General features: G+C 42.0%; 4 protein-coding genes across 6 annotated transcripts in view; 3 read left to right on the top strand and 1 right to left on the bottom strand.

The window, feature by feature from the left end:
* The window catches only part of LOC109482761 (BTB/POZ domain-containing protein 7-like), a 31093-nt gene extending 15560 nt beyond the window's left edge, over positions 1-15533 (top strand). For all 3 annotated transcript variants that reach the window (XM_019785598.1, XM_019785597.1, XM_019785595.1), the window contains exons 3-8: positions 6642-6850; positions 7647-7722; positions 8338-8639; positions 10855-11023; positions 12695-13062; positions 13274-15533. In XM_019785598.1, coding sequence (XP_019641157.1) covers positions 6642-6850; positions 7647-7722; positions 8338-8639; positions 10855-11023; positions 12695-13062; positions 13274-13423 — 1274 coding nt within the window. In that variant the 3' untranslated portion in view covers positions 13424-15533. The remainder of the gene's footprint in view (positions 1-6641; positions 6851-7646; positions 7723-8337; positions 8640-10854; positions 11024-12694; positions 13063-13273) is intronic.
* Positions 15534-16969: 1436 nt separating this feature from the next.
* Positions 16970-18919, top strand: LOC109482773. Its single transcript, XM_019785611.1, has 3 exons — positions 16970-17528; positions 17847-17993; positions 18545-18919. Exons 1-3 carry the CDS (start codon positions 17163-17165, stop codon positions 18893-18895), a joined length of 864 nt encoding a protein of 287 aa, XP_019641170.1. The 5' UTR covers positions 16970-17162; the 3' UTR covers positions 18896-18919.
* Positions 18920-20772: 1853 nt separating this feature from the next.
* LOC109482771 (pituitary homeobox 2-like) lies at positions 20773-23477 on the bottom strand. The gene is made up of 3 exons (XM_019785609.1): positions 23039-23477; positions 22347-22534; positions 20773-21842 (listed from the first exon to the last, which is right to left on the bottom strand). The coding sequence occupies exons 1-3, from the start codon at positions 23157-23159 to the stop codon at positions 21051-21053; spliced, it is 1101 nt and encodes a 366-aa protein (XP_019641168.1). The 5' UTR covers positions 23160-23477; the 3' UTR covers positions 20773-21050.
* The window catches only part of LOC109482717, a 6797-nt gene continuing 6591 nt past the window's right edge, over positions 23349-23554 (top strand). Inside the window, exon 1 of the mRNA XM_019785536.1 lies at positions 23349-23353. Coding sequence (XP_019641095.1) covers positions 23349-23353 — 5 coding nt within the window. The remainder of the gene's footprint in view (positions 23354-23554) is intronic.

Genomic DNA, 23554 nt, shown 5'->3' with positions numbered 1-23554 from the left:
GTTATAAAACGGTATATGTAGGCACCGGATTAGTATGGGTACAGCTGGTTGGAGGATATACCGCCATCCCCCTGGTACTGGTCCAACTGATAGTAGGTAATGGGGAGGTGGCTAGGGGGTTGTGATGGAGCCAGTCTGTAGATGTTATCTCAACAACCACTTCTCCCAACCACAAACATTGGCCCAATTTATCTCCCTGTTGTGGTTTACTTACAGAGCCATCAGGAGTCCTGCTCTAACCATCCCTGGACACACTGTCTCTCCCACTGCCCACACACTGAACCAATTTTGACCTGTCAGTTGCCATTGGGTTTGGGCAAAAACAGGGCAGGGTGCAGGCATAGATTTGTGTCTGCACATTCTGACAGCGGCATTCCAAAGAGGATTTTTTTTGTATACCTGTTTAGCCATTCCATGTGATGCATTTGGGAACAAAACAAAAAGGCTTTAGGTTGCATGCAAAGTGCTGTACTCTCTTTCTTTGCTGCAGTTTCGCTGGACACTGTGCCTGTTGCTGACCTGGTATCTCAGTAGGGTAGTTTATAAGATATATGTAGCTTGTCTCTTATCTGTTATCTTAGGAATGCTCCCCCTGCATAACTGAAATGTTTGGCCATGTTTTTGGGCCCACAAGGAGGTCCCTTACATCTTGTAATAATTTATGAGTAGTTACCTATGGTCACAATGGTGTGTTTTTGGTGCAGGTTGTACCAAAACTGTCTGGAGGTAGCTTCAGTGTTTCACTGCCAAGTTCACGGCTTGCTATGATCGTGCAGGGATCGAAATTCATTTTTGGGAATAGGTGCACCGGTGCACCCAGCCTAAAAAATTGGATGCACAAAAAAATTTTGGGGTGCACCATATAAAATAGAATATTAACTAAAAGTAGAATGTCAGCAATAGCATTTCTAAATAAAAGTACTACAACAATGGTTTTATTATTTTTCTGACTGTTAATAATATGCTGTATACTACTATACATTTAACATCTTTACATACATAAACCTAAGAAAATATTTGGGTGCACTGGCGCACCCACAGAAAAAATTGGGTGCACAGCTCCAAATTTGGGTGCACTAAGGTGCACATGCACCCAGTATTTCGAGCCCTGTTGTGGTAGCTAACTAAACTATAGCTGTGAAGAAAGTTTGGAAAGTTCACAATACAAAAGTGACTGTGAATATAAAACTAAAAGTACTGAGAAAAAATTGTGATTTACAGTACTTTGTTCATCCCAATTCTAGCCTGGAATCTAGCCTTGTCCACTCCCCAATATATGTTTTCCCAATTCACCCTGGCTGGCTGGGCCTGTAAGCAGCACCCCTACGAAGCATGTCATTGCTTACTCCTGGCATAACCTCATGTAATGAGCTTCATGTATGACAGTCACACTGATGAGTCTCTATTGTCATCACAACATCCTGCTCCACTATTCTCCAGTGGCTTGTGTCTGGTGCCAGACTATTCCCCTAGGCCCAGATCTGCTGGATTTCTAGACTAATTTTTGTCTGCTGCGAGCTTACTTACCCCATTAAAAAGAATTAGGTATTCCTCTGTGACTGCATGTATTTTTTTTCTAGTAATTTTCTATTCAGTGAGTTCAGTAAGTAAGATAGCTATCTGTCATAATCGTCCTATGTTATCTGTATTAGTAATGAAAGGATGTTGAGTATCCAGCTGTGATTGTGCAGGTGGAATTGTAGACTCATCTGTGACAGGTGCATGCAGGTGTTCGAAACAAAGGTGTCTGCTGATTCTACACCTGGCATATCTGGCCAGGTGTAAGGGATCATGTTCAGAATCCAGATCTTCCTCGGATTATATTCTCAAAAAGAATATTATGCAGCTTTAATTTTGTGTTTTGTATGTATTTGCAAGTAAAAATAGGATCCTTTGTGCTGGATATGACATAGAGTGTTATGTCCCAAGCATGGCACGCACAGTCTGTCATGTCAAAGACAAAAGCTGCAAAAACATGGCACACACAGTTTCCATTGAAGCAGGGATTTGCATTAGCAATGACACGTGTGTCTGCATGTCTGTCTTCATTAGTCCAACCAGGGTTTGGAGATCTCCCTGAAATATTGGGAGCTTTGTATTGTCTTCTTTATCATGGAAATTAGGTTGTAATTAAGTATAATCTATTTCAATTAATGGCATTCTCTACTGAAATTACGTATTAATTACATAATTAAAGCAGGCAGCCATCAGGACCTTATCATGGCCAGGAGAAAAGGTACAAAAACCACAAGTTCTGCCGCAGTACCGAGGCCAGCTGCCAGGAGGCCCATACTTGACATTGACCTTCATCGTCTCATTCAGACCTTCTTGATTTATGCTGACTACAAATACGTGGAAACACTCAAACACTTAGACCAAAAACAACACTTCCATTTTTCATGGAGGTAATGATGTACAGGCTGGTTTCTCTCTAATTCTCTTGAATGACTTAATTCATGAGAGACAGGTTCTGGATAGACCTAGCTTCCATCCCCCATTCCCAGGTGGAACGTTCCCGACATGTTATGAATTTAACCCAACTTATGAATGCTGCATGAGGATGTGGCATCTGCATTGTTGCGAGATTGGAACAGGGGTAATGCATGGTGGGAATCTACCAGATGCCGATAGCTATATATGCCAGGCCCCACACAGACAAAACTCCCTACCCCCAATCACAATCGGATCTGCGAAAAATCCTGACCTGATTCCCCAGATTTTCATTTGTTATAGCCAGTCTGACAGTCCTGGAGTCTGAAATCCTTATCTTACTGTTCTGGATGAATATTTTTTTCTGGCAGTCAAAACTCCTGACTCCAATCACAATTGGATCTGCGAAAAATCCTGACCTGATTCCCCAGATTTTCATTTGTTATAGCCAGTCTGACATCCTTATCTTACCTTTCTGGATGAATATACATGTATTATTTTTTTCTCTGATAGCAGTGCTCAGCCCTGTGGCCCTTTTTGATTACTTGTGGTTGAGATGCAGGCTTTGATTTGGGTCACTTATCATGATTTTGCCTTCCTGCGTTCATTTGTCAGTGGAGCAGTGGATTGGGGCGGTCGCAAATATTTTCCTACAGGAGATGATATAAACAATTTCCCCCCTGCTCCATTTCCCAACTCCCAAACCTGATCTGGATTATTTACAGTTAGATGCGCTGGGCCTACTTAAGTCTTAAAACCGAGATTTATCACCCAAATTAAGGTACATACAGATGTGATGTCTGCTTCGGTGGGTAATTTTGTACTGTAAATTTTCACAGCGATAAGACGGATTGCAAAATCAAATTTCCTGTCGTTGCAAAATGTAGTACCTGTACTGTAGTATCTTCAGAAAAAACTGTTCATAAGAAGATGTTTTATGCCAGTGCCCAGGCTTGGTGTCTGTTGTAGAATTAGTTATCGTATTTCAACTGTTTGTTGGCCACAGAGTAACCCTGCTGGGGAAATTAGATGAGTTATAGTATAGGCTGGATGTCTGCGCCAATATTCACTGTCATTCTACAATCTCTCCTAGGTCACAAAACAAAGTCAGTAAAGGAAATCTACGTTGTATATAACACAGTACATTTTACTACTTTGAGAAAAATTTTATTTCACAAAGTTGTACAGACTGTATACGTTGACAGTATGAGAACTTGCAAATTGTTGTAATTTTTGAAAATTTGCATGCTTGCCATTTATTCTACTTTTTTTTCTACATAATGTCTAAATGCCACAACCCCTTGCTCTTAATTTTCATTAGACATTTTGTATTGGAGAGGAGAATCCCTTGGCGTTACTATGTATTTCATCCCTGTTTATGTGTCTAGTGGTAGTTGGATAATGCATAATATCATGAATTTTAAAGCACACATATCCACGCTAGCAGCATTAATGGATACAGAAGGACAAACAACATTTTTACTCTACACACTCGTAAAGTATTCTATTAAAAATACACATGTGTGTATTGACAATTACACTTCATATGTATTTATTAGACTGTAAACTCTACCTCTGTCTGGAAGTCTTATCATTACTGCTTAGGTGTATGTATTAATGATAGTAGTTATAAATAGTAACAGGGCTGGAAATACCACCTGCATATGCAGGTTAGTGCAGATAAGATTGCAGGTGTGCAGGTGTTTCTGATGTCTACTTGCACCAGTCGTTCTTTTTTACCGTTTTTTAGGGGGAATAGGTGTACTGGTGCACCCAATCTAAAAGAATATATAGTGCACAAAATTTTTTTAGGTGCACGATATAGGATAAAAAAGGAGAATGTCAGCAAAAACTAATTAGGTTTCATTTCTAAAGAAAAGTACTGTAACAATGATTTTAGTATTTTTCTGACATTTGGATTGGATGTTAAGAACATACTGTATACTACTATATACTACTATATATTTAACATCTTGTCTGGTGCAGGTAATTTTCAATCCCACCGGTGCAGGTATGCAGAAAACTTATTTTATCAAACGGACGTCTTTCTTCCAAGGACACAATGTATTAATGGTAGCGTGATACCAAATGGCCTTGGCTACATATTCGTGGTACAGAGCTAAGCCATGCCTTGAGGCTGGGTGATTTTCATGACCGATTACACCTCTGCATTAGGCTGTACATAGCAATAACCTCTTTTCCACAGCGCTGTGAAGATTAGAGCCTATACTGTTCAGAAAAAAGAAGACCTTGCAATACTGTTGGCTCGATGTCATAAAATTTGAGAGGCAGGCCATGTAGAATGATAGCCTTTATGGGGTAGCAGTTTTTATACATTTCATTAAAAGAACCTTACTGTTGCCTTTGCCAAAGTGGGCCAAGCTACATGTATGTCCAAATGCTTTTAGCTAACCCAACTATGAATTGGAGACACAATGAAAGTACATGTACCTGTGAATAGTAATGTATTGTTTAGCACAAGTTACAAGTGGTATAATTTCTGATCCATGCGAGTGCTTATCTTGCATTAGATACTCTGCATCGAGATTCAAAGTCATAGATCACTTAATTGATCACCTTTTTACGTCTCGGGTTTGCAATTTCTATTCATGAAGCTTAAATCCAGTATTAACACTGCAGAAGATTTTGCCGCAATACATCAAAGTGATTGTGCTATCATCCTTTTGGCATGTCGTACGTTGGATTATGCAAAAAATGCTTTTTGAGTTACTGGGGGAATTAGGTTTACATGCGAAGCAATTACGTTTGGCATACAAGATTACAAGTAATGCTGTAATGGCCAATGGTAGGGAAAAGGTGTTATATCTCAATTTCCAACTTTCAAATTTTGATTAATATACATCTTGTTGGGGGAAAAAGATGGCAATTAGCTTTAAGAGGCTGAGACTAATTAAGATGTTGGGTGGGTTGCGTTAGTACTGGGGTTCTCTAAGAGTCTAAGCCCACCTTATTTGCATACATGGCTGGCTATAAGTACAAGCTGTAGCGAAGCTGCATTGAGCTATAAAGTTCTTGAAAAATCATCATGCTTCACCACATTTCAGGAAGACTGCTGTATCTTAATAATATTCACCAAAATCATTGAATTACCGTTCATTTGAAAACTATCAAGTTAAAAGCTAGTAGCTGGAACACTTTCCTACATCTGAAAGCCATGAAATAAATCAGTATAACCTAATGTTAGTAAAAATCAGTATTTCAGGTGGTTGAGACACTTTCCAGGTTTGCGTTATAATGTTCATGTGAAAACCTATTGCGTAATATTACAGAGTTGCGTGTGTTATCGTTGCTTCCATATGGACGGGGCTTTCTGTACGGCGGCTTGTGGGCTCACTTTGACACATTCTCTGGCTTAGGCTGAAAATCCAAAATCAGATACATGCTGCCAGAGCCTGAGCAGTCAGAAACCTGTGAAAGATCTCGGTATCAAATGTGTTAACTGTGGTTAGTTCTGATCCATGAGTGTCTGATCCAAAAAATGTGTTCATTTCCACTTCCTCCCTACTTATTAATATTGTTACTGGCTTATTGTTGGTTGTGGCTGCAAGAAATTGTTGCAAATTACAGTTTCTGTCTTCTCTCAATCATGAAAAAATATTACCTTTCTTGAGTGACATCCTAAGACCTGAGAAGGAACATAGCTTTAATTTGTACAATTACATTGTAATACTTGAAAGTATAACGTGTAGTCATAATGTGGCATTACGCCATGTGTTTATCAAATTTAAAGAAAGAAACAATACCTTTTGTAACATGTTTGAAGCAACTTGTCAACAAGTCACAGCTGCAATATAATGTGGCTTGTTGTTAATGTTGACAAATAAACCAGTCATCTACTGCTGCTGCTACTTTTATTACTTCTACTGATACTACATCTTCTATATTGAATGAATGAATGAATGTTTATTTGCTGTCTTGCAACTTTTGTCGCCCAGCTCATATGGGCTTATAAGACACCAGAACATAAACATGAACATAAACATACATGTAGGTACAGAAATCATAGAAACACAAATTCAAGACCAATCAAAAGTCAGACATGAAATTAAAGAACTTAATACAACATTGTACATAACATAATTGGTACATAAAAGTCAAAGGTGCACAGAGGCAACTCAAAAGTACATAAATTTATTGTTTCCTTGAAGAGTAGTACAATGTTTTGACTTTTTTGCTTCTGTACCCTCCAGGCTGTGAAGACATCATAGCTGAGAGCATCACAGTGGACATGCTGATCCCCACGCTGCAGTGGAGCAGGCAGCCGCACGGCTCGGAGTGGGCCCACAGACAGGCCCTGCTGTACCTGAAGGAGGAGTTCTCCCAGGTAGCCTCCTCACCTGTGCTGTGTGAGCTCGGAAAAGACTACTTGGGAGAGGCCCTGCAGTCCGACTACCTCCAGGTATGTTATGTATAATGCAGGGCTCGAAATACCACCTGCATATGCAGGTTAGTGTAGGTAAAATTGGAGCTGTGCAGGTATTTCTGATGTCTACCTGCACCGGTCCATGTACTGGGTATATGCAGGTTAGTGCAGGTACATTTGGAGCTGTGTTAGGTACATGTACTTCTGAGCTAACCTGCACTGGTTCCATATACTGGGTTTTGCATATACATGTACATGTAAGTGTATGTGGACTTTAATTGAATGCATTGACTGTAACCATCTATGAAGTATAAAAGAAATAATGCATTATGGTTTATAAACAGTTTTTAGTATGATCCATACTTCCTAAATTCTGAGTGGTACAGGTGAAATTTGCCTGGTGAAGGTAATGTGCACTAGTGCAGGTATGCAGGAAAAAGTATTTGAGGCCACGTAATGTTTAAACTTGACATTTTTGCTCCTTGTCATGCAGTCAATTTTGCAATGTCAGAAAGAGTTGTACTTTTAGTTGACCATGCTAAAAACTGAGCCTGCGTGATCAAGTCTAAGCCTACACAGATACCTTTTTCTAGTCTGGGTGATAACTTTCAAAGGTTTGATACAGCACTTGAGTAAGAGCGGGCGGTATATCCAATATTTGCCTTTCTTCTGGGATTAGGGTTTATATTACATTAGTTCAGACGTACAGCTGACAGAGCAGGAACTTAACCATCTCCTGTAAGGGCTGATTATCCGTCTGCCCCGGACGGGTGTCGGAACCAGTACCAATCAATCTATCGTGTCTCACCTGTACTGTACATGTCCCCCACAGGCCAGTGAACTGGAAGTGCTGAAGGCCGTGTTAAAGTGGGGGGAACACCAGCTGGTGCGGAGGATGGAGGAAAGAGGTGGGTCAACACACAGGTCATCCCAGCTGCCTGTCTAAAAGGCTTTGATTTAAAGTGTTGCGTGTCAGAATTGATGTCCAGAGGAGATGCTACCTGTAGATGAAAGAATAAGTGTTTGTCAAAACCTGATCACTAAGGGAAAATCTTTTGACAGCCTCCTGTGCAGACTTTTCTGTTTTGATGAGAGTTGCTTTTTTTTCTTGGATAGGTACGTCAGGAGAGGGCTGTATCAGAGGATATTCACAAGTGGCCGATACAGCCATCCCCCCGATATTGCCCTCTTCCAAAGAAACCGCTTCTAAATAATTTGACTAATTTGAATGTGTTTTGTATGCATCGCTTTCAAAAATTCAAGACTTAACAGATTCAGAAGTTGGAAAATTATGTTGCGACAACAGCCTACAATTCATGCATCCAATTCTTCAATTTTACTTTGTTTAGGAATATCAGATTTTCTCAACTTCTGGTGCATTTTGCATTGAAACGTGTGTTTCCTCGGGTGGGTAACACTGGTCTTTGACCGTTGAGCAATCCATCTGTGGTCAGGCTGATATTTCAGGTGATATGAAACACCCCGTGTTGTACTCTATACTGACATACAGCCTGTACTTGCAGAGCCTAACCTGGTGAGCACGACGGCCCACAGTGTGAGTAAGAAGGGTGTGAAGAGGAGAGACCTGGATGATGTGGAGCTGCGGGAGATCCTGTCGGAGGTCCTGCCGTACGTCCGGGTGGACCACGTCCTGCCCGCCAGCCACGACGTCCTGTCCGCCGCCATCAAGCGCGGCCTGGTCAGCAGCCCGCCCTCCCACATGCTCGGGGGCGACACGGGGAAGGCCAACGCCTGGATCCCGGGCAAGAGCAGCGGCATGTACATCAAACCCAGGTTATTCCAGCCGTACATGGACGAAGCAAAGGTCAGTTAGACCACTAGTTACCCTCTCTTGGTTTGGTGACAAGATTGGTGACGTGGTGGGATTCGAACCTGGGACCTCTCGGTTCCAAGCTGAATGCTCTGCTGTTACGTCACACAACCCCACCACCTCTTTTTACACCAAGTAGGTCAGGTAGACCTCTAGTTTCTCACTCTTGGTTTGGACAAGATCAGTGACATGGCAGGATTCAAACCCAGGACCTCTTGGTTCTGAGCCGAATGCTATGCTGTTATGCCACAACCCCTTTTTACACCAAGTAGGTCAGTTAGACCTCTAGTTACATACTATTGGTTTGGACAAGATTGGTGAGAAAACCGAAACCTCTTGGTTCTGAGCCGAATGCTCTGCCGTTACGCCACACAACCCCACAACCTCTTTATACACCAAGTAGGTTAATTAGACCTCCAGTTACCCACTCTTGGATTAATTTTCCTTAAATACCCACAATCATGATAACGATCAGTATCGTTTTGGCATATTCATTATCACCTGAGCGAAGTGAGGAAAGTCATGTAAAATGCCTTTCCCAAGGGCACAAGGTTGGTGACTTGACAGAATTCAAACCTGGGACCTCTTGGTTTCTGAGCCGAATGCTCTGCTGTTACGCAACACAATCCCACAGCCTCTTTTTATGCCAAGTAGAATAGCAGGGGCTTTTGAATTGCATTGTATGTAAAGGAGAACTCCAATCCAGAAGCAAGTATAACTCCTTCAGAGAATAGATCATCATGCTTAAATCCATTTTATTCTGTCAAATTTACAATTGTTTTAGTCTTAATGTCATGCAAGCATTGTTGATTCTTGAAACTCCCTAAGGATCCTTCCAACAATCCCAGAATTCAATGTGTGCTGCATGTTTAGCATTGGAGACCTTCCAGTGTCTTAGAAAAGTACCAAAATCTGTATCATGAAGGTCTATTGGTCAATCATAACAGTCCCCAGGTAAAAGTTTCTTGCAGTCCTTGAACCAAGTTCCTGAATAAGTCCTCTGAAACGAAAACATCTCATGACATGACAGGATGTTCTGACAGCCGTCAGTACCAAGACACACACACACGATGCACTCAAAATCCTTCTGTACTGCAAAGATCAAGTTGCCCTGACAGATAAGTTAATGACACGCTAAAGTAATTCGACAAAGAAAAGCACCACAGACCCCCTTGATAGATTGATTATATTTTTCACTTTGACCTGTTAGTGCCTCCAATTACTTATGACTGAGTAAGTTACCCCGAGGCGCCTTTCTTTTCTTGACGAGATGTGAGCACTTAAAGCTGACAGCGCGGCTCCTGACAAGTACGGCCTGTAATGGAATTGTTCTTTGTTAACCACTTTGGGCTTTCATTTCCCCAAAGTACACATACGTGATGCTCATCCTTATTTTGTACCTACACGTACGTGATGCTCATCCTTATTCTCTTCCTGTGTGTAAGGTTGATTGAACTTGAGACTAAAAGGGAAAATAAACACTGAAACATGCTTTGAGATTATTTTTATGTGTACCTTTACAGAAGGAAATATATTGTTTTTGCTCCATTTCTTCTTCCTTTTTCGTTAAAAAAAATAAGGTCAGTGACCTAGACCAGATGCTTGTCACTGTGGTAACTGTTGCTGTAGCAGACACCATGTGATTACATGATGTAGCAAGTGGTAGGACAGTTGGGTTGGCTGGTCACCATGCGTATGAATACATGTATGTGTGGGTCAGAATAAATAAATCAGTAGTTTGCTGGGCTAGACCATGTGACACTGGGTTCTAGCCAGCATCCGTTTTTCTGTGAAGAACCGGAAATTTACGGCGTGTGACGAAAAAAAATTTAAAGTCTACCTTGACAGACAAAATCATCTAAGATCTTGGGGTAAAAATGTAAAAACATCCAGAGGATCACTGACAATCACTCTCAACCCCATGATTTGCCTGTCAAATTTGAAGGCTTGAAAGTCCAAAATTTACAGCGCTCCCCACCCAGATACAATCTTGAACCTGGACTGAAGGAAAAAAATTTTGAGCTGACTAGAGCCCTGCCATGTGAAGGTAAACATTACACATTTACTTTGCAAATATAATACCTTTCTAGTTAAAATAATATCCATAATCTTACTGCTATTGAAATGTCATAAATAGGACATACATGTATGTACCAACAGAATAATTAGTTGAGTGGTAAACAATCCTCCTCCGCCCCCCTCCCCACAGGCTATCCTGGAGGAACACCTGGATGCGGAGATTGAGCTGGTGCGCCTGCGTATGATGCGGATGTCGCACATCCCCGACACCCTCTACATGGTGGATGACAAGACCCCCTCCAGGGTCCGACACAGACCCAGTGCCAAACCTCCAGCCTTCATCGCAGGGGAAGTACCAGGTAAAACTCCTACATGTGCAATATGGATACACTTGTTAAAATGTTTAGGTTTAAGTCCAAGAAAAAACGTAATGTTGAGAACCAAGTCCGGACCTACAAAAAGCAAAATCAGGTGACATGCCCCAGTTTCGTTCTGAACCACCTAAAGCCTTCCATAGATAGAAAAATTTGTGCTGCAAAGTGAAGAAAACATTTGCGATTGGGCAATGTCATGTGTCGGCCTCTGTAATTATGTAGCCATAGTTTCACCCAGACGTGTTATGAAAACAATCTATCTTGATACATGTACATGTATTGCTTCTAAACCCTGGTATTGCAGTGTGCAATACAAACTGTTTGCCAACATGCAATTTTGTATATGTCATGTCAGGATCTGAGCCTAAACCTCTGGACTTAAATCCGGACCTGAACGTTTATGTACACAGCACTAGATACACTATTTGTCCATAATGTTACACCATCTTCACACCAGAATGAACCAGAATGTTGTCTGAGTGAAAATTCTTTTATACTCTGGATACTTGAAATGCATCAGTACCAGATTAGTTCAACATAGAAACGGTTTCCTAAGGCAAGTCAGTAATAGAGTAATGGATGTAAGCTTTTCTCCAAAGACATTGGATGTAGTTAAGAATCGGTTGTAATGTTAAGAACCACTAACACAAGTTTAAGAATGACATTCACTGTTGAGGCCTTAGAAGATAACTGTGAGACTGCAGAACATGTTATTCACAACACTTCAAAACTTAGGGCCGTTTGCGAACACAAAGCACTAATGAGAAATGAAGCATCAGAGATGCCACTGTGACCGATTACCTCTGCAACTGTAGAAAACTTAGCCAGGTAGTCTGTCATGTTGTTCGACTGCATGTCATCCCCATACTTCAAAACACCCACCTACTCTGTAGGTTGTAAGGCTATACTTCACTCTCAGAACTGGAGCTGTCTTCTTCTAGAACACAGGGGAATTGGTTCTGAATGGCTGCCATCTGTTCACAGTGACAGGAACTTGGCTTTGATCCATCTGTAGTCTGTTTCCCGGGACAGTTTACTGTAATTCCTGGGTTCATTCTTTTATGGTTACTTGTGCATTGTGAAATTATTATTATCGTTAACAAATCATTCATCTTTTATCTTCCTCCTCTCCCACCACCATGAAAATCAAGTCCATTTTCCTTAGACTGTGAAATTTTGCTACTGTTCAGACAAAGTGAATGACAGTAGTTTGTGGACAGTGTTGGAACTTGTTAGTGAAGGAGTGGGTTCCCTCTAGGCGATGTGCCTTCCACCCACACAGGTGGGGAGACCTCTGCCAACTTTCCCCCTCTCACCGAGTGGGAGTCTGAAATGAATCTCTGATGTACGCTAATTTGCAAAACAAAACTAAGCCAACGTTTGCAGTTTGAGTCTTGACCGCGAGTGAACCTTTTTACAGTATGTCAAAGTCTACACACATAAACTCCAGCTTGACGTCCCATCCAGGATGGCGTCAATAACCAAAGCTAGGTCATTTTTACCTGAATCAAGTGAAATAAGGGAAAATTGCCTTTCCCAAGGACAGTGGGGACTGAACAACCCTAATCACAAGACCACCCTCCAGCTATTTGAGACATTTTGCTGCTCTTCCCAAGGATGTCTGCTTTAACATACATGTATTTTCCCTCCCTCCAGTTCCAGATGTGGACAAGGTCCGAGCGATGTTGGGGAGGGAGAAGGAGCTTCGTCGCATCCCGTTAGCACAGCGAGCATACGGCATCTGTCCGGACCGTGGCCTGGTCACGTACCAAATCCACCTGCGGGTGGTGCGTGAGTTCGGCCTGCCCGACGCGGCCGTAGAACTGTTGCAGTACCCGGGGGACTACTACCTCGAGCTTCTCGACGACATTCCGGGTGCGGGGGCGACCGCGGCCGTGGCGTTGGCGGTCCCTCCGATGTCGGCCCCCGCCAGACACCTGGACGAGACCAGATTCTCCTTCACCCCCTCTCCCAGACCCCTGGCACCCAGACCTGCACCTGTCCAACATGTGGATCCACTTGATGTAAGGCTTGTTTTTTTTCTAGCATGTTGGTAGAACATACTGTGCCAGCGCAAAATCTGCGCAAACATATAGTTCCTCCAACATGTCCATTTCAGACCGCAAACTTTTACTACCGAAAACATAAAGTGATTTACGGCATGTCTTATGAGTAATTGTGTGAACTGCATGTATTTTTGTTAAGTAATCCTTTGTTTTAAAATATCCCTGGCAGGTAACTGAATGCACGCGGCGAGGTGTGATGCCTGACATCGCTGTTCCGGCTACTTCTGCTACACCCTCTGTGGGCCGGCAGCTGCAGCGAAGCCCGGAGCTGGGCGATCGGAGCGGGGCTCCCTTCAGCAGGTCCTTCTCCTACAGCTGAGGGAACACCTGCAAACAACTGTTTGCAAGCAGGTGCTAGGCTCTACAGGTGGCTGCTGGTCCATAATGGACTCAAGGCGCAGAAGGGCCATTCCACTTTAAAAAGTGGATGGGTGGGGGATATAGCTCCCCCTTGAAGCTTTTAAAATGAACTTGCCCTAATCTTCCTTCAATTATGTAAATGTAAGTATGAAAAATGTGTTCTAAACACTTTTATATTATTTCTTACCAATCCTTTTGTGAAGAAAATGCCACAGCTGTGTCATATATATATATATGTATATGTATACTTATGTATATGTATAATGCTATCAGACTATAGATATAGATAGGGTAGGTGGTGAAAGTTTAAGTAAAATTTTTGATAAAGATTTAAGAATCCTTCCACACCACTGATGTATTTGGACACCCTTTCTGAACATGAAGCACCATATGATATTTCTCTACAGCATTCATGTCCTGACTGAGATTGAAGTCCAATCTTATAGTGGGGTGAGCTCTTTTTAGCTGCATTAGAATGAAAAATGGATTGGATGCTATGATTGTGTTTTGCTTTGTAGTATAACGTGTCATTGCAAAAGATGTCACCGGCCATTGTACAGCCTTTTTCTATATCACAGTGCCAATCACAAAGACGGCTGCTCTTTTTGAATATAGCAAATCTTAATATCACAGCATACAAGAATATGCATACGCTGTACTTGCTTATCTAATGAAAAATGCCCCGCTTGTAGAAAGTGTTTTTTGACGAGAATTTGGGCAGAAAGGTTGAAGTTTTATGACATTGCCACATTGGAAATGAACTTCTTCGTGAACTTTCTTTTCCAGAAAATCATTTTGTACATATGTAGACATTAAATAAATATGTATATGCAAGGACAGAACTTTTAACTGATAAAAAATGAAGTCTTCTTGTCAGTCCCCTCTCCACAAAAATATTGTGGTATGTATTTGTAAGAAAAAAAGGAAGAAAGAAAAACATCTTCATGATTTCCTACATTTTCAAGCTAAAGTTTAGAAACTTGTTGGGAAATAATACAGAAACTTTTGTTTCTATAAGCCTGAGGTTTGATTTTCCATACTGATTTTTTATACAATGTATTAGAAATTTTATGCCTGCACATATTTTGCTATTGACTTCATAGATTTGTTTCTCAAATGACTTATAATTAAAAAGAAAAATAGAGAAGTAAGTTTCAAGCACAATGGTCATACTAGCTCTCTGGATACCCTAGACTTCTAGAACATTTAAAATTTATGTTGACTTGTCACTATTTGTATTGCTGGGCTTCCATAATAAAATAGGATTTGTCTTTTTCATGCACTGTAGATAATGAATCAAGATATGTGTACATGTACCATAAAGTTTATGTGTAAAGAACTGCTATGCTATAATCTATTTTCTTTATGTTGAATACAGTAGGCTAATTGACTTTCCTGACAAAATGAAATGCAGGATTTAAAAGATTGTCTATGTTTACGCTGATTGGTACAAGAACTTATGTCACATTTTGCCTTTCATTTAAATGTATGGATGATCATTATTGCATTATATGTTTGTTATAGAGAATCCTTGATATTATTTACTCATAATGACAATCATAGATAGATGTTCACCATTAGACACTTTTGTATGCAGTCTTTGCAAGGGCAACAAAACTAGAATTATTGATAGTAGAGCTTGCGTGAGTCTTCCATTTTACTTTTATCACATTTTTGTATGTATCATACAATTTAAAGTTACATGATCTATTTTACTGTACAAATTATTGTCTCAGCATAAAGTCTAGTTTCAGATTATGGAAACTTATGATTGAAGTAACAACCACAGATTGGAAGAGCATAAAATCATTGAATATGGACTGTAAGAAATTGACACTTGTCATTCCCTTGTGATTTGTGTTGTCACTGCATTTTGCCTTATTCTACGTTGTGTATGTACGTTCACATGAATGTTTACCATACAACCGTAATATCTCAAAAGATCATGCAAAGATGACCTTGCAAAAAATTGACAAAAAAGGCTTAGATTTTGCCTTCAGTTATAGTTATAGATCGATCATCTAAAATCTTGATGACTTGCTTCCCTTGCTCTTTCTCTTAGTTAAGGCAAATTTTTTTTTTCTACTCATCAAATCAAGAGCAAAAAAAATATGTGATGATTTCACTGTTGATATGAACTGATTATATTTTCTTGATTTGAAAGTATTTGTGAATGGATGAAAGACCACAGCCCCTTGAATTGTACCCTGTGTGAAACAAATGTGGATAATAGATGTTTGCTGTTAGCCTCCTGCGCAGGCTTTTCTAGTGGCCAGCGTTTGTTTCTATGAGCTGGAAGAGCTGCGCTCATAGAAACAAATGCAGGCTGCTAGAAAAGTCTGCGCAGTAGGCTAGTTTGCTGTGCCGTTGTGTTCTGTGACAATGTATGTACTTGGGTCATGTAAAATGTCCAATGTAGCCCCTGCAAGAACTATAATTATTCACCAAGCTGTCTGATCTCTACACACCGATGTGACAAAACCGTAGAGTGTACGATGGAAAGAAAACGTTAAGATGTGTACAGCTGGTTTTATCACTTAGATATATGAGTGTTATTTTCCTAGTCCTTCACTGTACAGAGATGTCCATAGCTTCGTGTGGCCTAGTGGTACTATGGTGTACGTTCTGCTTGGCAATAAAGCTTCCCGTTTTACACAAAATAAACTTGTTTTTGTTATTTATAAATGAAAGGAACTGACCAGATTGACTGAATGCCAATACAATTTATTGTGTCAAAACCACAATTCTTTATACATACAAGTACATACTAGATAATGAAAGTTAGTACATGTATATGATGCCACTTTGTACAAAACATAGTATATTACACTCTCCAAGCAGAATTTTCGGCTTTAGCTTGTTTTGACATGATTTTCGGTGTATTATTGGTCTTTCGTTTTTTTGGACAGGTATCTTTTTTTTTCTCCAGCCAAACTACATTGTATATGGATACTGCCCTACTTATTTGATACTGTCTTGTACTTAGTGTCCAGAAAAAAAATCTGCTTGGATATATTATTATACAACATTCAGTATGACAACATTTGTCTTCAAATATTCAAAGCGTTGGCATTATATTTGGTGGTTTGACCGTAACTTTGTTAATTAACAAGTACAATATTTAACTCAAGTGCAACCCAGCCAGTAGGTCTACATTCTTTATCACTACATCATTGTAAACATGTTGTCTTTTAACGTTACGCGCCTTGCTATTTGTTGTGGCATCAAACGTTCCAGACATTCTGACAGTTTATACACGGTCTATACAGTTCATTTCAATGTTGCTAGATGGCGCTAAGATACACCACCCTGTATGACTCTCCAAGCAGATCTTCGGGGGCAAAATTGTGACGATTTCTTACTGGCCCCGTATAATATTTGACTGTTGGGCCGCCTGTCGAAAACCGAAAGTCACAATCTTCCAATCCACCTTTAGCTTGGTTTATAAATATATAAACAACATGTTGTGCCCCCTTTTAAACAATGGTGCCGTCGGGGTCAAAGGTGGTACGTATCACTGGTTACCTGTTCAACGTTTATAAACACAAGGCCACGCCTCTTCCTTGTCAAATAAGTACCGTAATATTTATTTCTTGACGTCCCTAGATTCACTGCAATGTTTTTCATCTTTCCTTGTCAAGCAAATGGCAAGAGAAGCTTGTAAATAAGCTGCAACTAGTTTTATTGCGTACAAAACCATGGGTTGTGCAGCTAGTCATTCTGATTCTGATCAAGGAGGTCCAAACTCGAACCATGACATGGAAAATCGTCTCGACTTGGACGCCGTCGCCGACATCGTCAGGGACTTGTGCGCAGGTAAAGACTCCGAAATCCCGTCGACAGATCCTAGCCGAGCGTGGACCGAGGTCCTTTCCGAGCCCGTCTTCGGGCGCCTGTGCTCCTGTCCCCGGGGCACGACCGCGCCCGACCGGCTGTCCTCGCGGGACGGGAGGAAATACGTTTTCGCCTTCGGTCCGGAGACCGTGTGCGGAACTCTGCTGAGATTGAAGCCGTATGAGATGCTGGTTCAACTGGGCCTGATCCCCCGATACATCTACTGGAAGGTGAAGCGTACAACGTTTATTTGTCTGCCTACTACGTGTGTATCCTGAATTAGGGTGCATACCTATACTAGTATATTGTCGCTAGGCGGCGTTCCTACCTTACGCAATATTAGCTCATTGGGCAGCGCGTCGCCCATCCCTTTTCAGGTCGTTTCGAAAACTACTAGTAGCAAACAAGTATTAAAAGCAAATACGACTAAGAGTGGAAGACTTAAAATTCCACATATGTCTGTGATCTATGAAATAACTTCGATGATCAAACTATACAGAAACCCTAGCGTTGATGTTGAACCATCAAATATCCCGACGCTGTTACAGGTGTACAAAGAAGAACTGCCGTGTTTCTTGGTGTTGTTCCGTCCGGACTTGGTCAAACCCGAGCCCGCCACTTGGGACGGCGTCATAGCCTTCATATCCCGGCATTACCCGCGCTGTGTGGACAAGGTGCGCGAGCATTTACCTGAGGTAAACTCTTTTTATTACTTTTTGTTCATGTATGTGTGTACGGTTTTGTTTTCGGTTTGTCTGTTTGTGTGTGTTTGTCGCTATCCAGACACACTGATAGGAAGTTAGGTCAAAGGTCCCAGAAGAGTTTATCTCATTTCCTGTCTTCAAGTTCCTGTTATGGTAAGAACTTTATTGACACAACAATAGTACAGCGACTTTCGTAAGGTCTTAAACTAGACATACAGACAGAAAGATACGAGGGAACAACAAAATTGACCTACGTACAAGGAAATAGATGAATCAACTCATACTACATGTTCTAAGGTCTAAACATTCTTTGATATACATTTTTGTATTTACCTATTTATGCATGCCAGTGGGTGAGAAAAGGCAGAGAGAGAATCTGCAACAAATGCACAGGAATGAATACAAACTTTAGAAAAAGTTGAAAAACCCTAATATTTCACGAAGGTATGAGATCGATTTCTTATTGGTGTCTTCTGGTCACAGCATTTGACGAATCACGACTTATTTGTAGTAAACCTGCATGTCTCACTCCTATATGATAGATCAAGAGGAGATCAGTGGACGACTTTGAGAAAGACTGCAGCGTCCGTTTCATAGACGCCCTGGAGAACCCCGGCGGGCCTGACTTTATGACGTACGACCGCTATGTGGCGCTGTCGGCGCCGCTGCCCTGGCAGACCCGGCTGTTCCTGTACTGTGAGCTGCGCCTGTTCGAACTCTTCACGGGGGATGGGAGGACTAGACTTCACGATGGAAGCCTGGGGGAGATGGAGTACCTGTGTGATAACGTGGCCCTGGCTGACTTTGGGGAAGGGAACTATAAAATCATTCCCGTCACCGTTACTATACCTGACGACGTTATTCGGAAAAACGAGGACGAGGGTGAAAAGTAGCGTGTGTGGGGTCGTGTGGAGTAGCGGCAGAGTGCTCGACTCGGAACCAAGAGGTCCCGGGTTCGAGTCCTGGCATGCCACCGACCTTGTGCCCTTGGGAAAGGCACTTTACACGACTTTCCCCACTTCACTCAGGTGGAAAATGAGTATTGTGTTGTCCCCTATGTTGGTGGCAGCATTAATATGAGTGTGCCGTCACCACGTCTTGTGATTATATGTTGGAATATATATAAAAAAAGTAGCAAGGGTGTCTTTTCTAAATCTATACATTCCACGAAATGCTTCGTACATGTATGAAATGTTTATGAAAACTGCGTCTATGTTTTCAGTATTTCCGTATGTATTTAGCCATCTTTTTAAACCCTTTAAATATTACTTTCCAAGCAGAGGTTGTGGGGGAATGATCGTTAGTTTTTATCTCGGCCGCCTGAAGCGGCCGAGGTATTGTGCTCCAAAATATGTACGTTCGATCGTGTTTTCGACCGTGAAAAAAAACCCAATGAAACCAATTACTCTGCATGTATACTTTACTTTGTGGTGTCGACCTACCGGATGATAGTGTCGTTATTCTGATACAACGAAGTTGCTAAAAAAAGAGGAAATGCTGTTTACCACAAAACCATTGTTTTATATCATAGTATGCATTTAATGTTCTAGAATTTCGCTAATAGCTGCTGTAATTGGACCAATAAATCAATGACATAAATTATGTACATTAACCTTCCATATTTGCTTCAGTCGCAAGATGTCGCTTTTGATTGGTGAATAAATCACTGTGACGCAAGTAAATATTCACTTGAAATGAGAAATTACCGCCCAACAAAACGGACCATTAGATTCCCAGTGCTGTATTACTCTTTTGTTCTTGTGGTCAACTTGTTTTCTTTGCTTGAATCGCGTAAAAGACCAAGGAAAATACAATGAAATCGGCAATCGCCGAGCCGCGCCCCGATCTGCCGCCGCCATCTTGGATTTTTTTGGAAAGCTGCAATTTGGCCCAAACCGCTAGAGGGGGCGAATTAAAATGTTTAATATATTCGGTGTGAAGTTTTAGTAGCTCTAGCAGTAGAGGAGAAGTTTGATAATGCATAGAACGGATAAAATAGAATAAAATTAAATGAAATAAAATAAAACAGAATAAAAAATAAAATGAAAATAAATAAAAAATAAATAAAAATAAAAAAATAGAAATAAAATGAAAATTATTGTAGTGGTTACATATACTTAACGTTATATTGTATTTAGCAATGATCATTTTTCACTAATTCCATTGAAGCAAATGATAATGGAAGCCAACTTATTACCCTGTTTGGTGTTACAGGTATGAACATACTAGGTAATACATTCTTTCCTCTCTAGCAGTTACACAAATCTATGTGGACATCCTCCAAGAACACAAAACTACATGGCCAGCGGCCGAGATAAACTTTTTTCAAAAGTCTTGTTTTATATATGGCCGTGTTTTTTGTCGCTAATCCCACCAACCGGGCCGGCGACCTTCTCTGGCTAATGGATACTGCCTTGACCAATTTGTCTTTTTGCCACCGAAAGGGATCTGCTTGGAGATTATTAAATACGACACCGACTATGAACGATGGAAACATTCTAGCTCTCAGATTCTAGAAATAAATGCTGATGTTCCTGATTCTTATAATTTGTTAGCTTACTTTCTTGTGTGTTGTAACATAGCAGTTACCTTTATATTCGATTGATTTGGAACTTTTATTTGTCTACAACACTACAGTGAGTGATTCTATGGCGTTTTTGTACAAGTGACTTTCATAACGATACATAACCTCACTTCATGGTTCGATATACTAGTATTTGAATGTACAAATCTCAGTATGTAAAGTAGTAATGCACGAAAGACAAGGATATGCATGTGCCAATAATTGTTTTATTCTTTTACATATTTACATGTCGATCCTGTACAAAAAATTACACTGGGTGCTCTGATAGAGCAGTAAGACACAATTCTATACTTGTCACATTCTTAAGTTTGTAATTACCGTTAGAATGTTACCGTTTACGCCCAACCCTTCAAAAGACTTCGCCAAAAATACAGATGCCAAGATCTAGGAGGAGTCCAAGAAAACAATTTTGGTTTACAATAACGCTGTACAATCCTAAGTTCACTGTGTTCATTCGGAAGATCTCAGAACAACGGGTACTGTGTCAAGAAGTCCTTCAGTTCGTCGACTACGTCGTACATGTCCACGAGCGCGGCCGGCGACGGCAGGCTGGCAAAGTCTACGGGTTCGCTCAGCTCCGAGGTCGGCGTGGAAGAAGCGGACTGGACGGAGCCCGGTCTGAAGGCCTCGAGCGTTGGCAGGCTGTCGTCGGGCTCGGAGATGGGGCTGTAGGGTCCCGCGCCGCCCGGGTGTGGGCACTGGATGGCCAGCTCCTTGACGGTACCGTAGTTGAGCGTGCTGAGGGCGGTGAGCGGGGCTCTGATCCGCGGGCCCTCTAGGGAGGGGATGGAGACGCGGACCCGGGACTCGTCGTGCATGGCGCCGAAGTCCTTCACCTCGTCGTCGCTGCCGTTCTCTTCCATGGCGAACAGGGAAGACGACAGCTGACCCCCGCGGAACTGGGCCATCGGTTCGCGGTCGTAGAACCTCCCGGCGGACGGGACGGTGAGGGTGGACCAGGTGGTAGCCGTGACGTCCGTAGCGGGTCGTGAGGACGCCCAGCGGCGGGACTGGGAAGGTGCAGCCGGGGGGTTGCAGCTCAGGTTGGCGGGAAAGTGATGCACGGTCTTGGGGCGCTGCAGAGCGGATGAGGCGTACAGCGTGGGGCACGGCTGGCTGTACGGCTCGGGGTACGAGTAGGTCTGGTCGGGAGACTTGTCCATGGGAGGGAAGACGGGCAGGTTGGAGGCTGTGGGCTGGGCGACGCGACTCTTGTCTTGGCGACGGCTCCGAGCTCGCTTGTTCTGGAACCACACCTGGTCGGGTGAAAAATAAAGAGGAATGTATTAAATGATGTGCCAATGATATTAACATTATTATTAACATAACAAGACCCGTCTGAAAGATTTCACAAATATTGCTCCTATATATTGCTACTGTCTACGATAGTCTGAGAAACATTTGTTTCAATGGTTTTTGAAGCCAGCTGGGTACCAGGACGTTGCCACGGTCAGATACAGACACAAGCTCATCGGCTCCATAGACTACCATGTCCCCAATTATATTTTACCTCACTCCTCAGTTATACCAAGGAGATTGAATACATTTCAACCTCCTTGCCCTTGATCATACAATGATCTCTTCATGGGGATTGACCCTGACAGTCTGGAACCCAGGTAACATTTTTTTGCACCAAAATATGTACATTGTCGAAGAAAATGTGACACGAAGAAAAAAAAACACACACAAAGACGCCTTCGCCTTTCAAAGAACCATGTTTATGTTTTATAGAGCACGAACGAATGAAAACCCCAACTTACGATGACTCTGGACTCTGCGACCCCGAGTGTCTGCGCGAGGCGGTCCCGTGTGTCGGCGTCAGGGTAGCGGTTCTGGGCGAACATCGCCTCCAGGGTGGACAGCTGCTGCGCCGAGAAGTTAATCCGGAGTCTCCGGCCCGTGGCGTCTCCTCCTGCCGACCGCCTGGTCCTGTCCCTCCGCTTGGCACCTGGGCAGTGACGAAATGCAGAGTTATAAAAACGCTACCAACACTCAAATGTGCATAGGTGTCACAAACGCATAGGGCATCATTCAAAACAGGTAAACATATAACAAATTTTGTACATGGCCTGCATCGATAATATATTTTGTGCTCGAAGAACAAAACGGCTAGCATGGGCGCTAGCGGATTTTTTTACGGACGAGGAGCTGAGTTACAAATTGAAAGACACTCAGGTTACATAAAAGCGTAATACCTGATACAATTTTGACTTCAACTAGATTTGCTAGAACAAAACGCATAAGTAACATAATTAACAAAATTATCGAGTCAAGGAATGTTACACGAGTATCAAGGAAGTTCTAACTTCATCGCTATGATGTAGTCAAAGAAGGATTTTGGCACATTGGAAAGTTCTGTGTACAGGTACAAATTGCTAACATCCAAAATAAACTCAATAATGTACATGTAATTCAGGGAGTAAGACCTAGTATAACGAAGAATATAACGTACCTTTCTTGGTCCCTGATTCAGCCGGCTTGGTCGCGTCACTGTCCGGACATCGGTTCTCTCTTTCCACGTCGTCTAACAGCGGGGAGAAGGGAGGTAGATCCTGAACACAAGCAGTCGCCATGGTCTCAAACTTCACCGCAAGAGGAATCAAGATACAACAAGATACGCACTCTTGGAAAGTCACCAGCACGAATGAGTACCGACGCTGGAGTTTCTCGAGTTTTTATTCTAACGGCTTGACGTCAGCCGTTTGACGCTGGCCGCCCGCCTATTGTTGGAATGATTGCGAGTGAGTATATCACTCACGGGGATGAGGTAATAAATAGGACGACAATACAGCACAGACCGGCACCGCGCTGCCGACACACGGCCGCGGGACTTTGAACCGTCTTTGATGCCGCCGCCGGAGGGAGGACTCGGTGATAAACACCTTAGACGTTAAACACACAAGCTTTACCAGGAGGTTTCCTAGCCTAGGTCACTACCCTAGCTTTCCAGACAACTATAGACCCGATT

Source organism: Branchiostoma belcheri, unplaced genomic scaffold (genome assembly GCF_001625305.1).
Source record: "Branchiostoma belcheri isolate BF01 breed outbred unplaced genomic scaffold, Haploidv18h27 scaffold60, whole genome shotgun sequence".
NCBI classification, from domain to species: domain Eukaryota; kingdom Metazoa; phylum Chordata; class Leptocardii; order Amphioxiformes; family Branchiostomatidae; genus Branchiostoma; species Branchiostoma belcheri.
Note: the sequence above shows the minus strand (reverse complement) of the source record. Positions and strands in the feature narration are given on the sequence as shown.